This window comes from Diplotaxodon limnothrissa, linkage group LG3, assembly GCF_057381915.1.
Source record: "Diplotaxodon limnothrissa isolate DT_005_m linkage group LG3, D_limnothrissa_male_GT1.1, whole genome shotgun sequence".
In the NCBI taxonomy this organism is placed as follows: domain Eukaryota; kingdom Metazoa; phylum Chordata; class Actinopteri; order Cichliformes; family Cichlidae; genus Diplotaxodon; species Diplotaxodon limnothrissa.
This window is the reverse complement of record NC_140598.1, coordinates 43,354,393-43,380,209: the sequence shown is the minus strand read 5'-3', so window position 1 is coordinate 43,380,209 and position 25,817 is coordinate 43,354,393. Positions and strand designations below refer to the sequence as shown.

General features: G+C 39.9%; 1 protein-coding gene across 1 annotated transcript in view; it reads right to left on the bottom strand.

The window, feature by feature from the left end:
• clcn5b (Cl-/H+ antiporter 5b) overlaps window positions 1-24,509 on the bottom strand; it is a 43,959-nt gene extending 19,450 nt beyond the window's left edge. The window contains exons 1-6 of the mRNA XM_085349415.1: window positions 24,223-24,509; window positions 23,492-23,641; window positions 6,338-6,510; window positions 5,340-5,439; window positions 3,303-3,490; window positions 2,782-2,904 (exon numbers count right to left, since the gene is read on the bottom strand). Coding sequence (XP_085205541.1) covers window positions 2,782-2,904; window positions 3,303-3,490; window positions 5,340-5,439; window positions 6,338-6,510; window positions 23,492-23,630 — 723 coding nt within the window. The 5' untranslated portion in view covers window positions 23,631-23,641; window positions 24,223-24,509. The remainder of the gene's footprint in view (window positions 1-2,781; window positions 2,905-3,302; window positions 3,491-5,339; window positions 5,440-6,337; window positions 6,511-23,491; window positions 23,642-24,222) is intronic.
• Window positions 24,510-25,817: the final 1,308 nt, after the last annotated feature.

Below are 25,817 nucleotides of genomic sequence, written 5' to 3'. Positions count from 1 at the left end.
CAATAACTCATACTGCGTACTAGCTAGCATGACAGAGTTTCTATACAGCTGGGTGGGTGCTATGATGTTACTGATGTTGAACTTTAGTTAGTAGAGTTTCCAACCGTCCCGTAAAAAGACAGAATCGTCCTGCATTCAGAGAAATTATTACGCGTTTCGTGTTGAGCTGAAAAGGAACAGTTTGTCCCGGACTTCAGCTACAATGAAAAAGACACACAGCTGGATTTATTCTGCATCTTTACGCTGCAGCTGCCTCCTCTTCTTTCATCCTCTCACCCTCTCTCTCCTGTTGCTACTTCAATCATGAAACTGATCAATGATCAGCTGATCGGCTTTTCTCTCGTTTGTTTATCGCCCACTTTGTGCCAGAAAGAGGAAACCAGCGGATGTCGCGCTAAACAACAGCAGCACGTTTAAGCTTGATCAGCTATTGTTAGAATGTATTTAATATTAATTTCCAGTATCAGCTGATGTTTGCTGGAGCCACAGCTGTAAAAGCTGCTGGTCATGATATGGTTTGGTTATCTGGTGAGAGGGAAACATGAAGATAAAACCAGGAGATGTCCTTACTGAATCATCAGAGCTGAACAGGTGATGGAGAAACAGGTTTACCTTTTAGTTAACATGAATGAGTTGAAGTTATGAACTGTTTCTGAGAGACAAATAACACCAGGATCCTTTTTTATGTAGCTGACAGCTGGTAACTGTGCAGGGGCGGGTCTAGCAAAGTGTTGCCAGGGGGCAGGTAGGGCATTAACAGGGAAAAGGGGGCACAAAGAAATACTTTCTTATTCTCATTTTGAAATGTCTCGCTGTTATTAAATAATTATCTGAAGCTTACAACCAAAGTTTTTATCTGATGTAAAATGTATAGAAATCATACATATACCAACAAGACAGTGTACATCACTGTCACAACAGTGTTTGCTTTCATTCAAAGGCTTTATGACTGTAATACCTGGTGGGCCGGTCTGTAGTCAAAATGCCAGAGGCTGTTTTTTTGTCCCAGTCCATTCCTGGGCACGACACGCAGTGAATTAATCTGAGAGGGTGCATCAAAAAATAAATGGCCAGGCCAGCGGTGCACATCGCAAATCAGCTCACATAGACACATTAGTTGTGCCGCTTCTTAATGACGGTATCTTAGCTAACAACCCCAACTACCAGATTCAACTTGTAATTGGCTAAAAATAACTTTGCCTACTGGTGAGAGGGTCGTTGTTAGCTTTCCACATTCCGACACTTCAAAAGCTTCAGGAGCTGTCCGCTCAGCACAGCATCAGCACGGAGATACACGGATGCATCCGTAGACTCGAGACACAATGCATGTTTGGGACTTTCAGGTGTTTGGACCAATGTTTTATTTTCTGATCAAACCAGAAATCTTTAATGAGCAGCTGGGTTTGTCTCACATTAACTGGCTGAGTTAATGCCAGTTAACGCAACATGGAAGCAGCTGGAATCCACAGCTGTGCGTGTTCATGGAGCTGCATTTTCACCTGCTGGACATCACTACCTGACAAGTTTAACTGTCTTCAGAACATTGCAGAGGCCTTATTGACAGTATTTGGCTCCACATATGTGTCTGAATGCTGGACACTCGGAGACCTGTGTCTCTGAGTGGGAGACCAGAGATCAGATTAACATGTGTATCTCTGTATTATCAAACATGCCATATTGGCTTAGTTTATTTTTCTTATCATTGTTGTGAGGAGACCATAAATAGCATTTGTATTTTCTGTTGTACTGTTTGTTTGCTGTTATGGATAAAAAGTCTTTTTTTTTTGTTTCAAAATAGCTGATAACTATTCGCTGATAGCTGCCAACATCTGCGAACAAATATAATTGTATGAAGTGGTTCTATATAGTGTGTAACTGTTAATATAGAGCGTTATTAAATTTATTGCTAATGCAATCATATGGCACACTGACCTCTGAGGAAATTTTAAATGGCACTCGTCATCAGAAAGGTTGCCGACCCCTGATCATGGATATCAAATCCTCACAATTCTGAGCCAAAGGTTTGAACGGTCTTCATTTTTACATTTATTACAAAATCTAAATTTAAAAAAAATCTTCTGGGATTTTAAAAGAACATTTCAATAGGAAAATCTGATTTTGGAACCAATCCCAAATTATTTTGATGATATTGAATTGACTGCAGTACCTAAAAGGCCCACAAGAGGGCTGGGGACAATACTTAAGGGATTGCTGCCGTCAATGAACCAAAGAAACTGTGTTTGTTCTTTGTTTAAGAAAAAAAGAAAAAGAAAAAACACTGGGTCCAAAACATTTTCTTCTTTTTAAATGTCATTGAAACAGTCAGTTCAAAGTTTGGGTAACAAGCTCCCTCTACCTTTCTGTAATTTTACAAATCTGTGTCAGATTAAGGAGCTGTGGGTGACGGATTTCACTGGTTTATTACAGCAGTGTGGAAAAACAGAGCTGTTATATGGCTTGCTTTTCTTTACATTTATATGTTAAAGATTTATTAAATATGACATTTTTAGGTTACATTTTTAAATTTTTAGAATTTTCTTTATAGTGAAAGAGAAGAGAATCTCCTGAAGGTGTTTTTTGCCTCTATAGTTAATTATCTAACAGTCTTAGTGGTCCAACTATTCCTGATGTCAAAACAGGCTGTAAGTGGCCTATGAACTAAATAAGAGATGAACTAAAAGCAACAACATAAAGTGGGAAAAAAGTGATTTAAACCATTAATATAACGAGTCAGTTAAAAACTGTGATGGTTTACCATTATTGTTTAGAGTGCAGCCTTACCTCTGGTATTCCTGATCCGCATGCGTACGGAGCAAAGGCTCTGACCAGTATGACAGCCAAGAAGGAGAACATCAGAGCCCAAAATATGTACATCAGGTAGTTCATGATGTAGGCAAAGGGACCCTGCAGAGGCACAAATAGCGCGCACACACACACACACACACACACACACACACACACACACACACACACACACACACACGAAGTGACAAATGATTTCTGAAAAATGAATAAATAAACACAACATAAATAACTAAGCAGGGATTCGTTTTGTGGAAATCCTGAAGTCACAGTGGTTTAGATTTTGCACCATGACAGTTTTCAACCAGTAGATGGAGCCATAGCAGCACTGAAGCCTGAGGAACAGTCAACAAATCTCAAACTCAAGGCTTGGGATTACACTTCATTCACACATTTGGAGCCAAGAAAATCCCTCAAAAACAATTCTGAGAATAACAACTGCTACCAACTAGAAATTGCACACATCAAAATCAGCAGAAAGTTTTAAAATCTTCTCCTACCTCTGACTTTCCTGTTATGAGCTCAGCCCAGCTCTGCCACTGTGGACACCGGTCCCTCTCCTGGAACGTGGTCTCGTTAGACAACCAGCAGCAGTGCTCGTGGTTGAACCAGAAGCCTCGGAGACACAACCCTCCCTTCACGTCCGTCATCCAGTGGGCTGAGATGTCGATGCCGCCGGCTAGAGCACCTGAAAAAGTTGAGAAGAAAGACAACAAGAAAGAAAAATCTGTAAGATAAAGACCCTAAAATAATAGAGAGAACCCCCAACAATCAGACAGCTCCCCCTATGAGTAAGCACTCGGTGACAGTGGGAAGGAAAAACTCCCTTTTGACAGGAACAAACCTCTGGCAGAACCAGGCTCAGGGAGGAGCAGCCATCTGCTGTGGCCAGTTGGAGGGTTAGGGGAGGACACGAGAAAGACACACTGTGGAAACACTGGCTTCAGCAGACTCTCCATTTGTTTCAAGTCTAAAACAGATCGTGCTCCTCTTCTTCGGAACAAACGGCCTGAGGAGATGAGGCCAAATCCTTGACTTCCTTTAAAGTTCATCTTAAACTCACTTTATATAGACTTGTATTCTGTCCTCTCAATACAAGTAATGCTGTCTTTTACAGCCTTTTATTGTCTGGTTACCGCCTTAACTTGTCTACGTTATTATTTCTGTTCCCTTGCTTGAGGTCTTAGCAGTAGCAAGGGAACAGAAGTAACAGTGCTCTCCATTTTCACTGAGATAAGCTACAATGATGAGTTTTAAAACGAGTTTTTGAGACAGAACAAATCTGGGCTAGAAGATAAGCCTGGTATTAAAATGTAAGTGAGGAGAATTTTATTTTGACTGATACGTCTCACCCACATGATGGTACAATTTACACAAAATGCAGGTTATTGAAGTTTCCTCCAGTGAATCATGAGAAAACATAAAATATCCAGGTCCCCATGTCATAGACATTAGTCAAACTTTGCACAGTTTTGTTTTATTAGATACGCTCACGTTATTGCACAGGGCCTGAAGAACGCTGTGCTTTTTCATGGAATCACACAATTTATTGTGATTGCCTGGTTTGCGCCTTACATTTTCCCTTTATTGTTTTAACCATCTCGACTTTTATGGTTGTTTGAATTTAGCCTCCGAGTACTCTGCATAACTCCGAGTTCTGTTTTTATAGGTGCTATATAGATAACGTTTATTATTTTTATTATGCATATCTGAGTGCGACCAAATGTCAGAGAAGTGGATCAGTGTAATCTGAACAAGTTTACAACCCAAAGGGTCAACAAAAAGATTTTTAACCAACATTGCTAACATTCATTTCCTTTAGATAGGTGCCGCCCCGCATATGTTCAGTGCTGTGCTCGTGCTACGTCGCGGCTCTAAACCCGTTTTCTGTCAACCCATGGGATATAATGTTCAGCTGATGCAGGCAGCAATGAAACAAGAGAAAAAGTCTGAGCAAGTACAAACGCTTTCCATCAAAGTGCTTCAGAAGCCTGAAAGCCTGGGAAGATCAGTTAAATAACTGTGTTTTTAAGAGCAGTGCCCTAAAGTCTGTTGCCACAGCAGATAATCTACCTCCATCTCACCCAATCCCCGCCATCCTTCTGTGTAACACAAACCATCTGCATGTCCTCCTTCACTTCTAATTACTGATCCCCATCTTTATATCCTTTGTCCAGTATATCCACTATCCTTCATCTGGACAAGCCCAAAGCATCTCAGCCTTGCCTCTTTAACTTTGTCTCCCTACTGCTCAGGACCTGAGGTCCCAAATTCAGCAAAGATATGATAACATTTCAATAACCACTCAGAATTTGAGCTGCTGCACTTAAGAGGGACAATTTATGTGCGAGACACCCAATTCAAAACGGCAGCGTATAAAGAATTTGCATACTTTATGCTGCAGTGTGTTTTTCAGTTCACAGCATCTGGAGTTAGTTTGCTTTTCCTTCCTTATGATTGTGTCTACCTGTTATTGAAGACAACTGTGGTAATAAAGCATTAATAAATGTATGTGTGGGGATGAGTGTGTGGAGTACCTGACATGAGTCCCACCAGCAGCATGAGCAGCCACCCTGAGAAGGCATCACTGATGCTGTGCAGCAGGGCCACAGTGGACTGTCTGCTCTTATTGGTGATCTGGATGAACGGAGAAATGAAAGAAATGAGAAAGTGAAAAATTTCTTCCGTATCCTAAAAACATGACATTAAAGTCATTTGAATGACGCTGAGACCTCTGAAAATATACAGCTGGTCAAGACAAAAAGTGACGAGTTATATTTAAGTACATTTATCTCATGTGCTGCTGTATTGACGGCTCATGTAATAAGGCGTCAAGTCCAAGCTACATCTGCACATAACCTCCATCGTCCCTGTTTCTACTCTAAAAAGTGTGGCGATACATAAACAACCCACATAATGCTAAATAAAACAAGCAACAGATCGAGATCAAAGTGATTCACAATCATAAACAAATTTAAAAAATAAATAAATCCAGTCCACAGGTATCAAATGACATTGTAGTGCATTTAATGTAAGTTTAGAAGCCGCAAACTCAAACACAAAGCCTTCTTTAGTTTTCAGTCTAGGACCAGGAACCAATAAGAGCTTTGATCAGAGCACCTCGATGAACCAACACCAAACCCATGGATGCAGGAGTTTGCTAATGTAAGCAGGCATATGAACATATCTGTCAAACAACTTCATGGGGAGAGTGCAAAGATGACAAAATAGATCCCCAATAGCATCACTTAGAGGACTGAGTAAGTAGTTGTTCGGGAGCTTTGTGGACCACTTATAAGTGATCTGAAGATGACTCACTGAGGCAACGAACAGTGACGCACCAAACACGAGGAAACGAAGCAGTAATCATTTGTATTTTTGATTTGGACACCATTTGACGGACCCAGATCTACCAAAAGAAAATTGACCTTGAACTGACGCTTGCTTTGGCACCCAGGGAGTACATTCCTCATCTTGTTATAGGTATGATAGCGAAATTCATCTAACTCCCCCCAAAAACATCCTTCCTCCTTACCTCCCTGTGCCTGTCCCGGTCTTTGCTCTTCTCTCTGACCCAGTCGATGGTGTTGAAGTCTTCATAGGTGCCCACTCCAGGCAGCGGATCCTCCAGGGGGTCAACAAGCCTGCTGGGGCCGTTACCGTTCATACCGGCTGTTCTGCTGGTGCCGTTACTCTCCTCGTGAACTCCTGAAAGCAAGGAACAGAAGGTACATTTGAGACAGAGCAATGAAGTCACATTCAAACACCTGTCGCTTCAGCACTTCCTGCAATGAGGCAATGATGGGACCACAGACTGATGTTTACAGAATATAACCTTTCCGCTTTAGCTGTCACAACATCAGCAGGACTGCAAGATTCAAGACATTTGAAGATTTATTAGAAAGCTTTACTCGTCTAGAATAACCAGTGTTAGCTTCATTTACTGAGCAGAGAAACTCAATTTAAATGCACATCAGTATAGGTCTGCCCTGAGGATGGAGGAAGAGGAAAGACCACAGGTTTATCTCATTAGGAGCACAAATTGCAGTAAATCTAAGAGTAGAAATTCAGGTTTCTGATATACAAGCAGAGAAAAGCTGTTCAGAAACATGTACCATCACCATTGTGCCGAGTTGGTGTAACTTGAAATACACAGACACAAACTATCGCTCAATTCTTTTCCCGGGGACCTTCTGCATTCATTCTGACTCTACATGTTTATTCACGTAGTCCAACAGAGCAGCTTTGCATGAATAACTGTTCAAAACAATCCTTGTTTGTCTTACACTGTCAGAAATAAGCTTGTTTTTCACACTTTCCACTGTTTCACTAAAGCTTGGTGAGCAGTTAGTGAGTGTTTGCAGACAAGTCAGCATCTTCTAGGCAAATTACAGGCGACCGCTGGCAACCTGCTTTGTGATCAAAGCAACTTCAAGGAGTTTTTTCAGTGCAGCACTGCAAACCTCTTTGCAACTGATTCACTTATCGACATCAAGCAACCTCCAGCTACCACTTGTCAACCAACCAGGGATCACACATTTTCCTCAGTGACATGCGGCTGCTGGGAGGTTGTCAGCTGGTCTCTATGCCTGTGTGACCCTGAAACCTGATTTAATCCTACATTGCAACCTTCTGGATCATTCAAGTCGTAGTATAGTTACATTTCTTGTAAGGAGCATGTCAAGTTACGGCATAAGGTTAAAAGGACTTTCTGGTTACGTCATAAGTTACAATGTAAGATTTCCTGCTAAAGCATAATTCAGGCCTAAATGTAGCAATTTAAATCAGCTGTGTTGGATCAAAGACAGCTAAAACCCTGGGAGACAGTAAAAATATTACATTTAAAAAACACAAATTTGAAAAGTACCACAAAAAATCTTAAGTATTTCACATATATTAAAGTCTTCACAGCATTTAAGCTTGAGAGTGACAGAAATGTCTTTCTTACAGAAATAACACTTGTTTCTCAAAGATGAATGTGTCAACAGCAGCAAAATGAGTTCCTCCTTCTCTCAAGCAAAATCTGACTGCTGTATAAAATAACACACAGACACACATAGGCCTAAATGCTAAGACTGGTAACCCCACTGCTGAGTCTTATTACAAAGCAAAGAAAAAGGGTAAAAAGAAAAAAACATTTCCTGTTGCTCTTTTGTGGGCAAAGTGCATTGTAGCCTGCTTCTATGATTTTGATAACACCAATCCTATACAATGCTGTATTGATGAAAGTCTGAGGGAAAGACACACAAGGCTCTGAGATCGAGTTCTGCTTTATTCTCTCAAGCAGCTCCAGAACAAAAGAGCCTGAGTACGTGGCAGCGTCGGCGCTACAGGCAATCATATCCAGACACAGCAACCAATCAAAAACAGATCCAAACGGAAACAGGAAACAACGCAGGGAGACCTTCAGATTTACACAGTGAGGAACTGTGTTATTATGAGCCCAAAACAATGGCCTGAGCTGAAATTAAAAGTGTTTTCACTTGAGTATTAATGCGGAGCGCAATATAATTGTAATGACTGGGAAAGCAGAGGAGAGAACTACCCCTGAGAACTAAGGGGGGGGAAAACCCACAGTACGCATGAACTTACATTAGTGTTAGGAAGATGGCTCTCCTCAGGTGATCATGAAGTGCAGTGTGGTGAAATTCCAGCTTGTGATTCTGATGTGTGATCAGGAAGCCACGGCTGGTCTGATTTAGGATTACTTCACATTTCTGCGTTTTGTAACACTACAGCAGCAGAATGTTATTATGCGACAACACAAAAGGGACATTCTACACACCCGAGCTGACAGGTTAGACTGGTTTTACAGGGTGAATTAACAGAACTGATCTGTTGATATTTGTATCAGCATGGTTTAGAGGAACACCAGTATGGGTGAGTGAATTAATAAAGGGGAAAAAGAAGGCACAGTTTGTCATGCAGAGGCAAAGTTGTAGCCACAGCTACGTCGTTAAGTATTAACCTGGATTGTTTTGCCCAATCACCAGAAGCCTGGTTTGAGACCCCGTTTGTAAACTTATATAAACTCCTGACAAGAATCCTTCTTGCAGGTGTCAAAATGCCTTGTTCACTGGCACATTTACAGCACTACTGTAGTATGACTGGCAATGGAGGTCTTTATCAGTAGGAAACACTAAAAGCTATGAAAATCCACTTAAAAGTCCAAAATGAAGGCCCTCTGTTACATTATCCAAAGCTGTCCGGTGGGCCGGATTAGAGTCTTTACAAGCCGATTCTGGTCCCCGAGGCTTATGTTTGACAACGCTGATATAGACATCACTGTCTCAAGTTATGCAAAACATCCCTTTCTGCAACGTTAGAGGGCAGCTGAGGGTAATGAAGCCTGTGACATACCTGTGGTAATAATCACTCATCTTTAAAAAAAACAACAACAACAACAAGTTCAAGGTTTATCGTACCCGCCCTCGTGCCATTTATTAGCCATACTGCACACTGTGTGCAGGAACAGGCCGCAGGCCTCCATGACCCTGATAGTGATGGTCTGCTAATGTGAAAACAAAACATAAATAATGTTCTTGGTCATATTGTGCTCAACGCCCTGCTTCCAAGTCCATCTCGGAGTCCTTCACACGATGTGGAAATGCAACATCTGTGTTAAATTGTTTTCCTTTCCTGGCACTGTGATTGGGTGAAAAAAAAAAAAATCTCAGAATAAAGAAAACAACTTTGTTGACAGTTCACACTTTCAAAATCATGAAGTGTGTTATGCTTTGTTCTGCTTGTGTTCAGCCTTGGACACAAACTGTGGTGCAAACCAGGGCCTCGCCCTAATCCTCAGATCTCTCCCAGGCTGAAATGTTAACAATTTGTTTCTGTGTGAAGACATTTTGGTTTTGTTCCTTTCTCCATGTGCACTGACAGCACCAACAGTTTTATTCAGATTGTAAAACAAACACTTCTTCCTGCTCAAAGTCCTGAAGAAGAAAAAGCAGCAGAAGCCCCATTAAACACACTCTTACTGCATTTACACCTTATTTCTATTTGCTTTGCAATACGCCTGTGTTGTATTACATTTAGCTTTTTAGATAAGTTATTCAACATACAATAGCTATCATATTTAATTATTTACTGCATTTACTGTATTTTATTTAGATTTCAACAATTTTATATATTTTTTTATCTTTACTTAATATTTTATTTATATTTTTATTTATTTTTCCTTGAGATCCATATCCATTTTATTTAGATTTGACAGTCATACTGTTTTATATTCAAATTTTCATCCATCTAAAATGCATTTTTATTATTTAACATTTTATTTACATTTTTATAGATTTTCATATCAATTTCTGTAATGATAAAGTGTTTTATTGCATTTTATTTACATTTTAGTTACCTTATTTTTTGTATTTAATCGAGTGCCTTTGTGCTGTGTAGTTTTTATTTTATTGACATTTTTGTCATTTTGTAGTTTGTGTTATTTTATTGCACTACACATTTACTCTGCTTCGTTTAAGCCATTATTGTACATGTTGTACTTTTGTACGTTTTGGATGCTGTAAAACAGAAACGTCCTAATTTATCCAATCCTATCTTGATCCTGATTACCAAAAACTGACGGAGACACCCAATAATACAAACACACTTATTCAGACTGAGTGTAAAAGACCTTAAACAGTCACACACCGAGACATGACCATTGTTTGGACTGCGTCTTGTATCAATTACAGTGACATACACACCAGCACGCCAACCACATGACTCACTGCATGATGGGTCGTAAATGGTCTTAATAATTAAACTCTGGTGCCATAAAGTTCAAGATGTCAGCAGAAAAACAAAGCAAAGCAAAGTCGAGGTTTTAAGATTTAGTGCAAATTTAAACAGTTGGTGTATAAAAGAAGACAGTAGATAAAACACTGAACATGACTGCCGAGTAGTTGCAGTGATTGTGCTGAAACTATTTAACTCTCGGCTCTGTTAAAGCACACTTCTTGTTTATGACAGCGTGAGAGCAGAGTACACTGGCAGTGAAAAGAAAAAGAAAATCTGAGCTGAAAGGAAAACACTCTCAGTGACACAAACTCACCATTCTCAATCAAATCCTCCTCATCCAGCTTCTTAGTCCAGAACTCCCAGTGCATCTCTCCTCAGCCCCCCCTCAAACTCCCAAAGCTTAAAATCCACAATCGGTGCTACGACTCAGACTGAAAACTGCCCACAGTCCCTCCTTTGGACTCCAACAGAGCGCCCCGAAGGCTGTTGAAGGAAGTGAATGACTGGCTAATCTGCCTGGGAAGTCTTTAATGACTTGCTGAGCTGTTTTTAAAGGTTTGTGAGCTGTAGCTGCTTGACGAAGGCAGATTACTGCGTAAAAATGAGATCACGTGTGTTTACAAGATCTTTCACCTCCTGAATGCTGCGGGACCCTGATAGCTGACAGGAAGAAAGGTTGTGTGGTACACAGTGCTGTGAAACAGGGTCAGGCTGTGAGTTACATTTACTCTCCATTCATTCTGTGAACGCAGTCCTCTTGAATATCAATTGCCGAACAGCTCGTGCTCTGATAAGCACCGCTGACCTACAGGCAAAACAAAAGCCGTGAAAGAAATTTGAAATTTAAAAAGCTCTTTTCTACCTCAGACGGGGTGCTTTTAAAAAGGGGGGATAAAAGTCGACTAAACGAACGAATGAATTACTACCAGTTAACACTTTTATAGCCTTAACCGTGGACTTTAACTGCACTTTAACCCTATTAAGAGACGCTGAACTAAAAGCGAGTGATGCCAACAATGCTGTGAACTCAGGAGAATTCAGTTATCTCACTGCTACACACAGCCATCACATTTCTATGAGATACACAGTATTTACAGTAGATATGGTTCAACCACACTGAAAATTCAGGCTTTCTAAAGGTCTTTCCGATTTTTTCTTTGGACATTTGTTTGATTTTTTTACTCATTTGCAGTCCAGTCCAGACCATTGTTGTGTATACACATAACACACTAGGGTTGGGCGATATGTAAAAATTTTCCAGCTGGCCATCATCAGTCCGACAGTCGAGACAGACTTTTTGATGGGCGGAACAATGTAATCATGCACGGACTGATTTGCACGTTTACCACACAGAAGAAGTTCAAACACGGCCGAACAAATCCCCCCCCAAAAAACCCCTGTCAGCGTTAACGGGGCTTAAACGCGGTCATCACGATTAAAATTTTTAAAGCGCTCAACCCATCTGGAACTTTGGATAAACTGCCCGAAATGCATTGACAGAGATGTTTCAGGGATTTTGACTCAGTCTACGCTCCAGATGCGTTAATTGGTAATCGCATTGTCGTGATGATGTCGCGTTAACGCTGACAGCACTAAAAACATGTAAAGTTGCCAAGTTGGGATTTCTTTGGCTTTAAACCAGATGAAAGAGGTAAACCTAAGGATGTAATCAAAGCGGTGTGCCGCTTGTGCAGATGTATAGTGCGAGAAAAGTACTCAAACACGACTAACTTACATGGGCATATACGCGTCCACCATCTGGCTGAGTATGCTAGGCCAGCGGTCCCCAACCCCCGGGCCTCGGACCGGTACGTGAGTCGTTTGGTACCGGGCCGCGAGAGTTGAGGGTCAGGTGTGAAATGTATGGTTTTCAGGGTTTTTAATCGGTTTTCAGCGTCCGTGACACCTTAAAGGCCGGTCCGTGAAAATATTGTCGTGCATAAACCGGTCCGTGGCGCATAAAAGGTTGGGGACCGCTGTGCTAGGCTATCACCAGCTTCTGCAGCTCCATCAACAAGCATTTGGGCGCACTCTGACGAGGGTGCATTTACTCGCAGATGAAAGAGGGTGCTATTAAAAAAGCATTTTTTTTCCCCCTGTTGACAGCTTCTATTAGCTCTATCATTATTAGCAAACTTACTCATGGGCAAATAAATAAATAAATTGCCCTTTTAAAAACTATCGATGATATCGTTGATAGTCGATATATTCCTCCAATCGCCCAACCCTATAACAGACTAGGCAAAAATTATATATTTTAAATCACATCTTTAGCTGACTCTATGAAAAAGTAGCTTGACAGGCAAAAAAAAAAAAGCTATTAGCTGAAAACAATATTTGAGCCAAAACTTAAATTTGGACTTCATCACACCTGTTGCCACTGTTGAATGTCCAGATGTATGTATGTACAGACAAAGTCGAGCTAGACCTTTTTTTGTTTAGATAGGTAAACAGGCTGTTACAGTAGTCAAGTCTTGTAGAGACAAAAGCATGTATTATCATCTCGAGTTCACTTGTTGACCCGATGGATCTATGTTTTGAAATGTTCCTCAAGTGAAAAACGCTCCAATGTCCCTCCAAAGAAAAAGCTTCAGCAAAACGAACACCCAGGTTTCTAACTGGTGCATCCCTGGTGAAAATGGATATATGGTTCACAACCAAATGGAAATGGATATCTCTAAAAAGGTATGCTGACCACTCAGCCACTCTAAAAAAAACCCAAAAAAAACAAAAGAACAAATGCACACGTTACAAAGACAACCTTCAAAGCACTGAGCCAAACATGTTCCATCGAAGAGCAAAGAAACACACTAGCATCCCGGCTACACATCCATACCAAAAGCCAAAGAAAACATCCAATGCTTCCCAGAAACTGGGTTAACAACACGAAGACTCCACCAGAGCAACACTGCTGGTTTCCAGCAAGGGACGTCATGCTGAGTTCAGCACTCGCTGTGTGTTCGAGTGTGCGTCCTGAGGGAACCAACCAGACTGATCATCACAGCGCGCGCACACACACACACACACACACACACACACACACAGAGAAAGAAAAAGGGCTCCGGTAAGGCTCTGAACCTTGAACTCTTCAGGTCTTGTCTCTATGGGAAATGGCGTCTCATGTGACCCCTGTGACGTTTTGATGACTGACAAACAAACTCTGCAACACACTAACATAGTGGGCTGTCATTACTTTACGAAGCTAGAGATCTAAAAGTCATATTTACCAGGTCTGGGGAAAAATAAATCAATTAGGAATATGTGTCTGTGGCTGATTTGATTTTTTTCCTTATATGTAGAAGATCATATTTTGAAAGAACCTTTAAATATGAGGATGTGATGCAATAGTCCTGCTGGAAAATTACTGACAGGCAGCTTTGCAGAAAAGTGGCCCAGACCCAGACATTACAGAAAAGGAGGAACTAACATCAACAAGTCAGCAAAACGTAACTGAAAACTTTGAAGTGGTAAATCTAGGCAGTTACTAATTGACACGATTCTAGGTTGTTGTTTTTTTTTTTAAAAACAGAAGACATTTTAATTCAGATTTTATTAAAGGCAATGTTCTTTATTATATGCTTCAAACTGTATGGGGGTGGACCTGAACGTATATGAATGTGCAAGCGGTTACTGCAGTAAAAGGAAGTAAAAGGAAGAATGAGTAAGCTCAGCAAATCTCTGGCTCTGTTCGTGGTTTGAAGAGGACTTTTTACTATTATAGAGGTAAAGCTGTAACAAAGTGGCAGCTGTTTTAACATTTAAGTATCCCCAGATGACCTTTACTTGACCCACTATAGAAAACCTCATCAGGTTTTGTAACTTTCTTGAATGCATTTCTGCTTCATTATGAAAATAAGCGCTTTCATTTGCATAAGTCTTATTTACACATTTACTTACAAAAGGTAATCCCACTCCACGCTTAGTTCACTTATAAAGTAAATCCAAAAGAAAAAACAGAAATTACTTTGGTGAAACTAACGTGAATTTTAAAAAATTCATCAACATAAATAGATTAATACCTACATACATAAATAAACATTTTAAAAAGAACACTAATAATAAAAACAGAAAAACTTAATTTGGCAGGCAAACTAGTGTGCTAATTCATGCAAAAAGTATTTTAAAGTACTTGTTGTATTGTATAATGGTATATTAATTTATTTAATAAACCATTTATTCATTTGGTCCATTTTAGTACTTCATAGTTATCACTGTAACATGTGACAGGCAACCAAGTCCCTGTCAATCATTATAACCTGTTTTCATAGTTATGGTGTGATAAGACAGTTCAGTGCCTGATGCAGCAGGACTGGCAGTCAATTTGAGCTGCAATGAAAGCACTTTGGATAACAACAGCAGCACAAGTGATAAAGCAAAGGAACACAAACCCCAATGAACTGAAGAAACACTGTAAAGAAGAAAGGGCTAACACACAGAAATGGATTACTTTGACATATTGCTGCTAAAGGTACAAACTAACTACACCAGTAGTACTTTTTTTTTTTTTTTCCACAGGACCACAAAGAGTCATTTGAAACACTTTTAAAAACTTTAGCTGTCTCTCTGAGCAAAAATAGTGCTTTTCACTTTTCCATCATATCTTTGGAAATCCTTTCAAACTGTTAGAGTTCAGATGCACATTTATTAACTACATGTCTACATAATAAAAGGAGCTGAAGCAACTAGATGCATCATTTCAAGGCTGTAGTTCTTCAATCGTCTCTCCTTTTGTTCCAGTTTTGCTAATACTACAGGAAGCGGTGTCTGAAAAGGGCTGGGAAAATCATCAGAGACCCCAGTCACCCATCACATGGACTCTTCACCCTCCTGCCCTCTGGGAGGCGCTAGAGGAGCCTCCGGACTAAGACCACCAGGTACCGGAACAGCTTCTTCCCCACAGCTGTCAGACTCCTGAACTCTGCCTCCTGACATCTGACCCACGTTAACACATGGACTGAACACACACACACACACACACACACACACACACACACACACACACAAAATGGACAACTGTACCCTCAAACACACAATAATAACATGGACTGAACCACCACTCACAACCACTAGCACTTTATATAGCCTCTTAACTGCACTACTGTATAGTTCTGTGTAAATAATCATACGATCATTTTAATTCTATAACTGTTTACAACTTGCATAGCTCCCATTTCTGTATAGTTCTTTATTTCATACTCTGTATAGTTGGGTTTTTTTCATATTTATATCCTGTTCATAGCCTGTACATACTTATAGTTATAGCATATTCATAACATACTTCATACCGTGTACATATTACATACCGTAATAGACCCATTTCTGTAATATACTCACATATCTATATTATTGCTAATATATATTGTAATATATCTATATCATGGCTAAAAGCACTTCTGGATGGATGTAAACTGCATTTCGTTGCCCTGTACCTGTGCATGTGCAATGACAATAAAGTTGAATTCTATTCTAATACAGCAAAGATAAGGGTCAAGGCGGTGTCAACAGTGGGCAGCTGGCACACCCAAGATATTTTCAGAAACACGTGGGATTATAATTACAGTGGAGAAGGTTATTGTGGATAATCGATATCAATTCACACAATTTTAGAATAAATAAATAAATAAATGAAGAAAAAGGAAAGGAAATGGTAAATAAATGATGGAGGACTAATATCAAAGCCATTATAAGGACATGAAAAACTTTGGTAAAAAAGAAAACAAATTAAATTCCTAGATTTCAACTGTAAGTATATTTAAATGAAAGACAAAATTTCAATATTCTGAAATTATGTGAGATGAAAGGTCCAGCAACACTTAAAACACCAGGGAACAACTTTATCAACAGACCAACGCTGTTGAGCTTGTGTCCTTGATCGTGGTCATTACAAAACACCAAACAGTTTGTGTTTAACTTAAAAAAAAAAAAAAAGTATACTCCAGAGAAAAAAATAAAACCAACTAATCACCCATTAACACGCAAATAGGCTGACCAAGCATTCAAGCTGATGATGCTTGAATGCTTGAACCAAAGTTCAACTAAGCTCTTGACTGAACCATTACAGATTTAAAAGGGATGTCACCTTATACATCTTAAAGTGGTTCATTCCCAGATGTGCAAAAAACCACAAACTAGTTCAAATTAGACGACAATCACAGGAACTGTAAAAATGAATTTCTTTACATTACCATTTTTTTCTAGACATATAAAAACAAAAATCTAGTGAACCACAGAAACTCATTAACAGATAGATCCTTATTCATACCCGTTAATACACTCTTTAAATGGAATATACGGAATGCCTCAATAGCTTCCAATGCCTACAAAGAATAAAGGCGAGCTACAATGTTTTTTTTATTACAATGGCTTGTACCAGGGCTGGTTAAATCATTCCTCTTAATAGAACATCCGTGTTTGTTCATTTGTTCTTTCAGAGGACGGGAGGTTTCTCCTTGATATATTTTGTTGCATGGAGGCTCTATCATGTGGACCAAAATGTTATTTTTGCAGGTAATAAGGACTTTTACATCAATAATCTTGCCATTTGTAGAGTCTTTAAATTATTTTTATTTTTTATTGTATTCCAGCGTGAAATAATGTATTCCGATCAGTAGGTTTGGAATAAAGAGAGGTGGACAGATATTTGTCATTTTTTTGGTTACTCTTAAGTCAAGAAAGTTATTTTTTTAGTACTATGATCAAGAGTATAACAAACCTACACAGTGTCCGTTTAAAAAAATTCTACAAACTCCAGTAAATTGGTAACAGATCCCTTTCAAAGTAAAAATTCATCATATTAGACGGTGATTTTGTAGACCTAGTGTGAAGAAAATGTTCCAGTGACTCTAGGCCTGGTTCATGATCAGTGTTTGTATACAAAGATTCAATATCTAAGGTACACATAATTATGAGGGTTAATAGGTGGGAGTTCTTTGAAGCAGAAAATAGGACCTAGTTCAAGTTGTTAATATGAAACTCTACAAAACCTGATATTCTCTCAGTTGCATTTCCAATTCCAGACACAGTAGGTCTGCCAGGTGGATGTTCAAGACAGATTTTTTGTAATATATACAAAAAAGCTCTTAAACGGATGTTCATTAAGTAAAAAAAGTTTTCTCCTTCAGAGAAATGTGACCATAGAAGAAACACAAACTGTTTGGTGTTTTGCAATGACCTCGGTGAAGGCCACAAGCTGAAACATGTCGGCGTCTTAATGAAGTTGTTCCCTGGTGTTTCTGGAGTTTCCATCTCACCAGTTTATTTTATCTTTCTCCACTCAACTTGGAAGTAGGTGAAGTTGTGCCAGACATCTCTAAAATGTATTAATTTATATTCTCACAGAATTTTTTTTCTCTTATAAATTTACTTTTTTTTTTTTCTATGTGTGCCTGCACGGTCTAAGCAAATCATGTAATTTGACAAATTCACTTGTTACTGCACTCAGGAGACATGGAGGAAAGCAAAGAGCTGGGAGAAGCAGCAACATGTTCACTTCCATTGGGGGATTAAAGGATTTCAAGGGGAAAGTGTTGTTTCTTTTGATGAACACAGTCTACACTGCCACGAGGACTAAGAAGAGCCATATACCGCAGGGGTGGAGAACTCCAGGCCTCAAGGGCCGTGTCCTGCGTGTTTTAGATATCACCCTGAGTCAAATGATTACAGGCCTCTACAGAACTTCAAGGCATGTTGAGGAGGTTGTGATTTAAATCCGCTGTTTTGGATCAAGGACACATCTAAAACCTGCAGGAAACCAGCCCTTAAGGCCTGGAGTTCCCTACCTATACAGGACACAAAGGACAACCTTCACTGCACAGAAGTGTTTGACAGAAGGTTCAGAACACTTTGATGTCAGTATTTGGACTAGCAGTGCCTCCCCAACCCAAACTTTCCTCTTCAAACACCGCAGGCTAATGAGTCCATGGGAAACAGGTTACACAAGGATATAAACGAGCCTGCTTGGTAACAGGTTCAAGTGCTCGCTAACGACCGGTTAGGAATGACACAAACACTTTCTACTGCCAAGCTTCACCACGGAAAGTAACAAAAAGAAGGAAGTTTGAGCTGAAACATTAAAATGGCAGGAAACATAAAGAAAGACGAGTTGTCATTTATCAGGGTCTGAGAGTGGGACAGTTTAAGTTCAGAGTTGGATCACTCACTCTTAAGGGTAACCCAGTTGTTACCTAACTCATGGTGGATGCCACTGTGTACGAGACACATGGCTTATACACAATTTTCCTTGACCGATAATAACGCTGGTCAAAGCATACATTGTTATTTTATTAGGTTCACACTTACCACAGTAACTCAGTTTAAATTAGCTTTCTTTACGCGAGTTTTCCACTTGGATGATATTAACCCAAGAGTTTTAGCTGATGTTTCCTGAGTTCCCTGGAGCCAGGCACATAATTATATAATTAGTCTGAAACCTGCATGAAACTCAACTTCTGGTTCTCCTTTATTCTACTCTCTCTTTTATGAGCAATGATCTTCTTTCATAAACCATTGTGTAATAAAATAAAAAAAAAAAAGCTAAAAACAAAAAAGAAAAATATTTCTCTGGCTTCAAAGAGCTGACAGTGAAACACACAGCTCAACAGCAGGAGCAGCAGGCAGTATATCCACTGAGAGCAAATCTTTATCTCATCTGCAGACCTATTGTTGGCACCGTTTTATTGTTCTGCTTAAACTGGTGATGTCACTGTGACATCAGTAGTAACCAGGAAGATTAATAACGCACACTGCTGACACTGCCTTCGCCTTTATTTGCCCTGGCAACAGGTACACTCGGCCAATTTGTCTGAAATTTTATTTTAGGGTATGTCAAGTTGACAACAGAACGATCTGAGCTATATCCGACTCTGCTGTACAGAAGCGAGCTGGAAAAATGTTTGCTGCTTAACCTGCAGGTAGAGTCAGTGATGAGGAAAAGGAAGTGCTAAGGATAAACACGCTCAGGCTCTCAGGGTGGCAGCATGAAAACTACTAAGAGAGTGTCTGTGGGTAAGATACAATGCTCTTCTCTTTAGATGAAGAAAGGAAGGCTCCTTACAGGTCAGTAAGTTCTGGAAGAACACAAATCCCTTGAGGAAGATTCAAACTTCTCAATAGGACAAATTAACCGTAATACACTAGCAGGAGTTTCACAGGATTGTCAATTAATAACAGCAACTATGTTATAACATTGCAAGTGGCAAAAAAACAAACAAACAAAAAAACAAAAAGCAATAAAAAAAACAAACTAACAAAGCTGTGTAATAAATGACTCCATTCACTCAATTCCTCTGTTGGATCTCAGCTCTAATTGGCCAAATAAGCATGCAGGGAGTGGGGTGATAAGGTCTGATGGTGACAAAGCAAGAATTAAAAAAAGAAAAATGTGTCCACTGCATGCTGAAAGCATGACATCATTAGTAACCAGGCAGTCTTGTTTCTGATTAAAGGAATTTGCAAACATCCTCTTTAGTCCATTTAATTTGTGCATTTTGCACTGAGGTCTTATACTCTCTTTAAAAATGTCCTTCCATGCATGTCTACTTTTGCTTATGTTTAGTTGTTTGATTTAATATTTTGTATGTGATTTTTTTCTTAGGACAAAGAGTAATGGGACTGTTATTGTTTAACTTCATGTGACCATTATTTCAGTTAGACTTTGATTTGTGTGAATATTTGAGGTGTGTTTTTAAAAACTATTGTACAACTGAGAACGGCATAAAGTTTTAGCTATTAACAGGCCACCATGTCGGAGGCTTCAGTATCATAGGTCAGCGTTCGTGTTCATTTACTTTTTTGTTCAAACATAAAATAAAATAAAATTTACTGAAATAAAAAGAATAAATAGTGAGGTCAAAGAGGTCCCGTCTCCAAATTAAATCCTCCTCCCTTCACCTGCAACCAGTCATGGCTGATGGCTGCCCCTCTCCGAGCCTGGTTGTGCTGGAGTTTTCTTCCTCTTAAAAGGGAGCTTTTCCTCCCCACTGTTGGAAGGGCTTGCTCATAGAGGGGTGTTTATGTGGTTAGGGCTTTCTCTGTATTATTCTGTGGTCTTTACCTTACTTGCTGTTGTGATTCCATGTAGGGCTGTTCGATGTAACGATATATATCGGATGACGATACAAAAACGTTTCATTTTACGCTATCGTTTGTTTTGTGTTGTTGCAAAATAAACTGTTTACGGCAATATTTTTTCATTGTTTTGATGGTCACTGTAGTGGCTATATTAATTTCTTAAAGTTCTCTCTTTCTCTTATGTTTAATATAACCACACTACTGACGGACAGGCGATTGTTTTTGTGTGTTGTCATTAGCAACAACGACGGTAAAACCATCGTGTGGCTCCACATAAACCTTTCACAATAAATCTCAAGATCCTGTTGAGACTTTTCAAAATAAACTGAATCAAGTGAAAGAGTATGCAGTGCTTACAGATGAGAAGAAACAAAGAGTCATTAGGTGCTAAAAAATAAACCTTAGACTCGAACGTTAGAACAGGCTTTTCCCCACTGTGTAATAAATACTCACAAAGAAAATGCCGGCCGTTACAACTTATGTCTAAAAATGTATAGCTTCATGCATCGGTTAAAACACTCGACTCCAGGTACACGATGCGCAGCTGGAAACACTTCACACGAGGCGAGCTGCCCGAGAGTCACAGAATTTACAGAAAATGTTAAATGTTTATGATTTATATCGCATTTCGACGATAGACGTCTTATATCAGGATATAAGATCTTGGTCATATCGCACAGCCATGCTATACAATTGAATTGAACTGAGTGGAAGCACAGCTCTTTTATTCTGACCTGCTTCACCCTCCAACTCATCCTCTTAAATTGGCAGCAATTCTTAAAAATAAAAACCCAGACATGATTTTTGCATATTTTCTTAAAGTAACCAAATTATCAAACCTTCCACTGTATTCTCAAACACTGTAAAGCTCTTATCTCAGTTAATTGGCTTATTTACAGCCAGAGGGTGAGCCATACACACACACACACACACACACACACACACACACACACACACACACACACACACACACATATACATATATATATAAACACAATAAATCTGTACGTTTCCAGGTAACTGTTTATTCAGGTGACTCACAAAGCATGTGCCATGCGCAGACACACACACACACACAAACTACTGATACCTTATCAGTGTTCGAGAGCACTAACAGACACTAATCACAGAGTACGCAAACACTTCCAGACAGCAGTTTAGCCACACTAGCATCTGCAGTGCAACTTTTTTCGGGGGTAGAAAATAAAATCAGTTGCCAGGCTCTCTAAACTATCAAGTTGCAAAAGGAAGTGTCATTTAATCCTACTACATTCAAACAGCCAGGCTGCTACTGAGTGACAGCCCAATTCCTCACGTACTAGAGTATGTAGAGTCCTGTGTAGACACAGGAAATGTAATGATATCATTGTGCAATCAAAAAGCAAATGACTGTTTATAATATACAAGCAAATGACGGTTTCAGAATTTGAAATGGGCCTGAAACTACAAGTAATTACACACCTATGCACAAACTGTCTACATACAGTAAAAGTCAGTCTTACATTATGTGACAGAAGTCTGCATATTTTCCTGTTAGTTCTGACCATGACGGTTATGATTAATACAACTCAGTGAAATAATTTGATTACAAAACTCGTGACCTTCTTCTAATTCTGACTAAGACCTCTTTCTTGGCAAACATTCTCCTTCCTGTTATTAGCTGTATAAGAAAAGACTGTCAAAAAGGTGTAAACTATGTGTGATCTGTGATAGACATTTGCTAGCTTCAGGTCTATTCCTTTTATCTCCAGCAGGGGACAAAAATACATCAGTTTTTAACCTTGTCCATCACACTTTGATTGTTGTTTTACTTTTAAACTAGCCGTGTAGTCTAATATTAATTAGTAAAACAAGTCACTGGGAGCATGTATAGCACGTAGCGTTTTCAGACAAGCTTACAGCTAAGGTGACTCAATCCCAGAGTCACCTTAGCTGTTAAACAGCAGCAACCGGTTTACACTGCTGTGTTTAACTGCATGCCCCACACTTCATAATTATTATATACATGTTACGTTGATAGTAAAGGTGGAAATCACCGAGATACCCCACAATACACAATCTTTCACTCACGATGCAATATTACTGCAGTTTTTAACATTTTGCCACACACTTCCTGCCTTTGTGTCACTTCAGTTATGTTTTTGCTGCAAAATGAGATGGTTGACTAACCCTGTCATTAAAGTGAGACGGAATCAGTCTGCTATCAGTCTGTGATTGTATGGGTTCAAGCTGGCAATTACATGCAGTCTGTTTCTGATAGTGCAACAATCAACTGTGACAAATCCTCCAAAATCACATATCTGTTGCCGTCTACACAGACAGAAATGCCCTCAGCAACCTCTCCTGTTCTTTAGGAATATAACCAGAACAAAGCGAGGTGAGTGTAGTCTCCCCGAGTTGCGCTCATTGACAAAGACTCTGTGGCGTTTAGAGGTTATACAGCAATTCTTCGCAAACCTCCAACAATCTCTCTGAGTGACTGCAGTCAGTCCAAGTCAGACTGCAACTGCTTGCAGAAAACGTTGCCTCCAATCAGGCAAAATGAGCCCTCTTGTCCCATAATAATTCCAGAGTACTTGAATGTATTTAATAAAATATCAATCTAAAATCACCATGCACACCCGCCCCCCATTTGTCAGAAGAAAGAAGTCGTGCAGGAAACAGGCTGAAAGTGATTCTTGAATTTAAACTCTTTTTTTGTATTTATTTACTTTGAGGGGGACTTTTAATGCCAGAGTTAGCTGAAGCAAGTTACATGACTTGTGCTTTGAAGCTGCCTCACAACTCCCTGATAAGAGTTTAGTTGAAATGGTTTATGAACTTTAAAAAGCTTAGCACTGAAACCAGGCGTTGGAAAGACCAGCAGCAGGAGCCCCACCTGAGCTGAGCGGAGGGACGTCGTCCGTGGTCGAGAAGTCCAGCGTGGCTCCTGCGATGTCCACCATCTCGTCATCATCGTCATCGCTGGGATGATGAAGGCCGTCAAAGCTCCCGGAGCAGTACCCGGGGTTTTCCATCCCTTCAGAGCCTTTTAATGGGGGAAAGTAGGGGGAAACAAAGAAGAGAGGGAGGGTTAACTTCTACTAGCCCCACGGTAGGTATCCGCTTTTCCGCTTTAGTTACCTCTCTCTCTGTCGGCTGCATGTTTACCACGTAAACTCGTCCAAAAGTTAGACATAGTAGCGCACAGGTAAGAGGTCAAAGACCCCCCCTGCTAACTGTTTTACTGTTGAGACACGGGCACCGACAACAGCTGCTCTCTGTCCTCCTCACCCGCTTCATACCAAACAGCGGCTGCAGAGTTAATGACAGCACATCTGTGTTTACGGTGAAGTTTTCGCAACCATTTCCGCTTTTTTTGCACTTCTCTTTCTGCTACATGCCTGCGGCTTCGGGGCTAAAAGCCACAAGAGCAGCGAAAAACACAGCGCGGTCCCAGGAACAGCGGATTAGCCTCTTTCCTCGTGACGAGGACCGAGCTGTCAAACAAGCCGACACGGTGTAACCGTACGGCTAACTTTCATCAGCGCTGCTGCTTTTAACCGAAATGTGCTTTGCGCCTTGCTTCATCAATAATGAAAGAAAAAGCCGAATGAATCCGTACTTTACCTGGGAGGGAAGAAAGCAGTCGTGCGGCTCACTGAAGAAGGAGAAGAAGTCTTGTGACTCGGATTATTTGCCCCACCGTCGTCTTCTTCTGCGGGAGCTGCTTATGTCAACACTATCCTGTGTAAACTTAACTGAGAAAACCCTGCGTCATCCACCGACACCCCAACACTGAGGTTTTGTGACGCAATATGTACATTTAAGAAGGTCTCGGCAAAGTGTCCCCTGCTTGGACACTCACGCTGGTGAAACGTAGCGATAACAACTGTTTGCATTTGTCGTTTTGGCACTTAAAGCGCAAACGGTAAGCCGTCGTCAAGTAAGCGAAAATTAGCTACGTCCACCTTTAAGTCTTTTAATAAAAAAAAAAAGTCGTATAAATTAATTGGCGCTTTTACAGTCCGACACGTTTTAAGATTATACTCGAATATTAAATGCATACATTTTACATTTTTTATTGTTTTTATATGGCGTTAAAGCTTTTATTTTTACGCGACGTCGAAGCCCATGGTTTTTATTTTGAAACCCAAAGGAGGTAGTTTCCGGTTTAAGAGCGCAGCCGCTTTAAGGCTGGCACCGTCGGTGCCAGGAAGAGCAGTCGAGTGAAGAACTGTCGTTTACCCAAATTTGGTTCGCCAATAAGTTCGACAACTCGGTCATCAAAATAACAATAATAATAACTTATATGCAAAGCGTGAGTTTTATATTAAAAATCATCCGACAGTCAGCAAAATTATCCCCCACACTGAGCATCACATGTTGAAACATAAACAGTTTGTGCTGTATTATATCTGGATATTTCTATAATAAGTTATATTTACTACTAGGACTATTTTCCAGTGTATTTAATGAATTACTGTAACTTATCCGTACTGTTCTTACTGCCTTTGAGCAACTGTGACCAATTAATTTCCTCTGGGATTAATAAAATATTCAGATTCTGGTAAATTGTCTTGGGGGAAAACTTCTAATAGATACAATTACAGAGTTTTTTGTGTTGTGCAAGGAAGGAAAGAGTGTCAAGTGTTAAAAGAGCCACATTGTTTTATCAACTCATTAGATCACTGAGTCAATACACAATCTACTGTAGTGAGGAGGTGTAACAGTAACTGATACACAAAAGCTACCATTTCATCCAAATTAGCTTTTTATCTGAATGGGCCTGAGTGAAAGGCAGTTGGGAAGAAATCACTGGTAGAAACAGCTCAGGAAGAGGCAGCCATCTGTCGCAAATGGTTGGGGGGCAAACACAAAGGGAAGAGAAAAAAAGACGGTTTCCAAACTTTTGTCCCCAAAGCACACGCATCATAAAAATATCAGCAACTTATCAGCTCTGCCACTTCCAGCTCGATCTCCTAGTTTTTTGTTAGTGCCACCATCTCCGAACCATAGCAGGTCTCATTACATATATAAAACAAATTCTTCAGTCTTACTGCAGAAAAAAAAATAAATGAAATGAAATGAAAAACGATAGAGGCACTTTTGGGTATGACCCCTATTTGCAATATGGCCTCAGCAAGCATATAATTTATTATCAACCTATCAGACACGTTCACGCAGTAAAACATGCACTATTGTTGTCTATGGTTCAGACCATG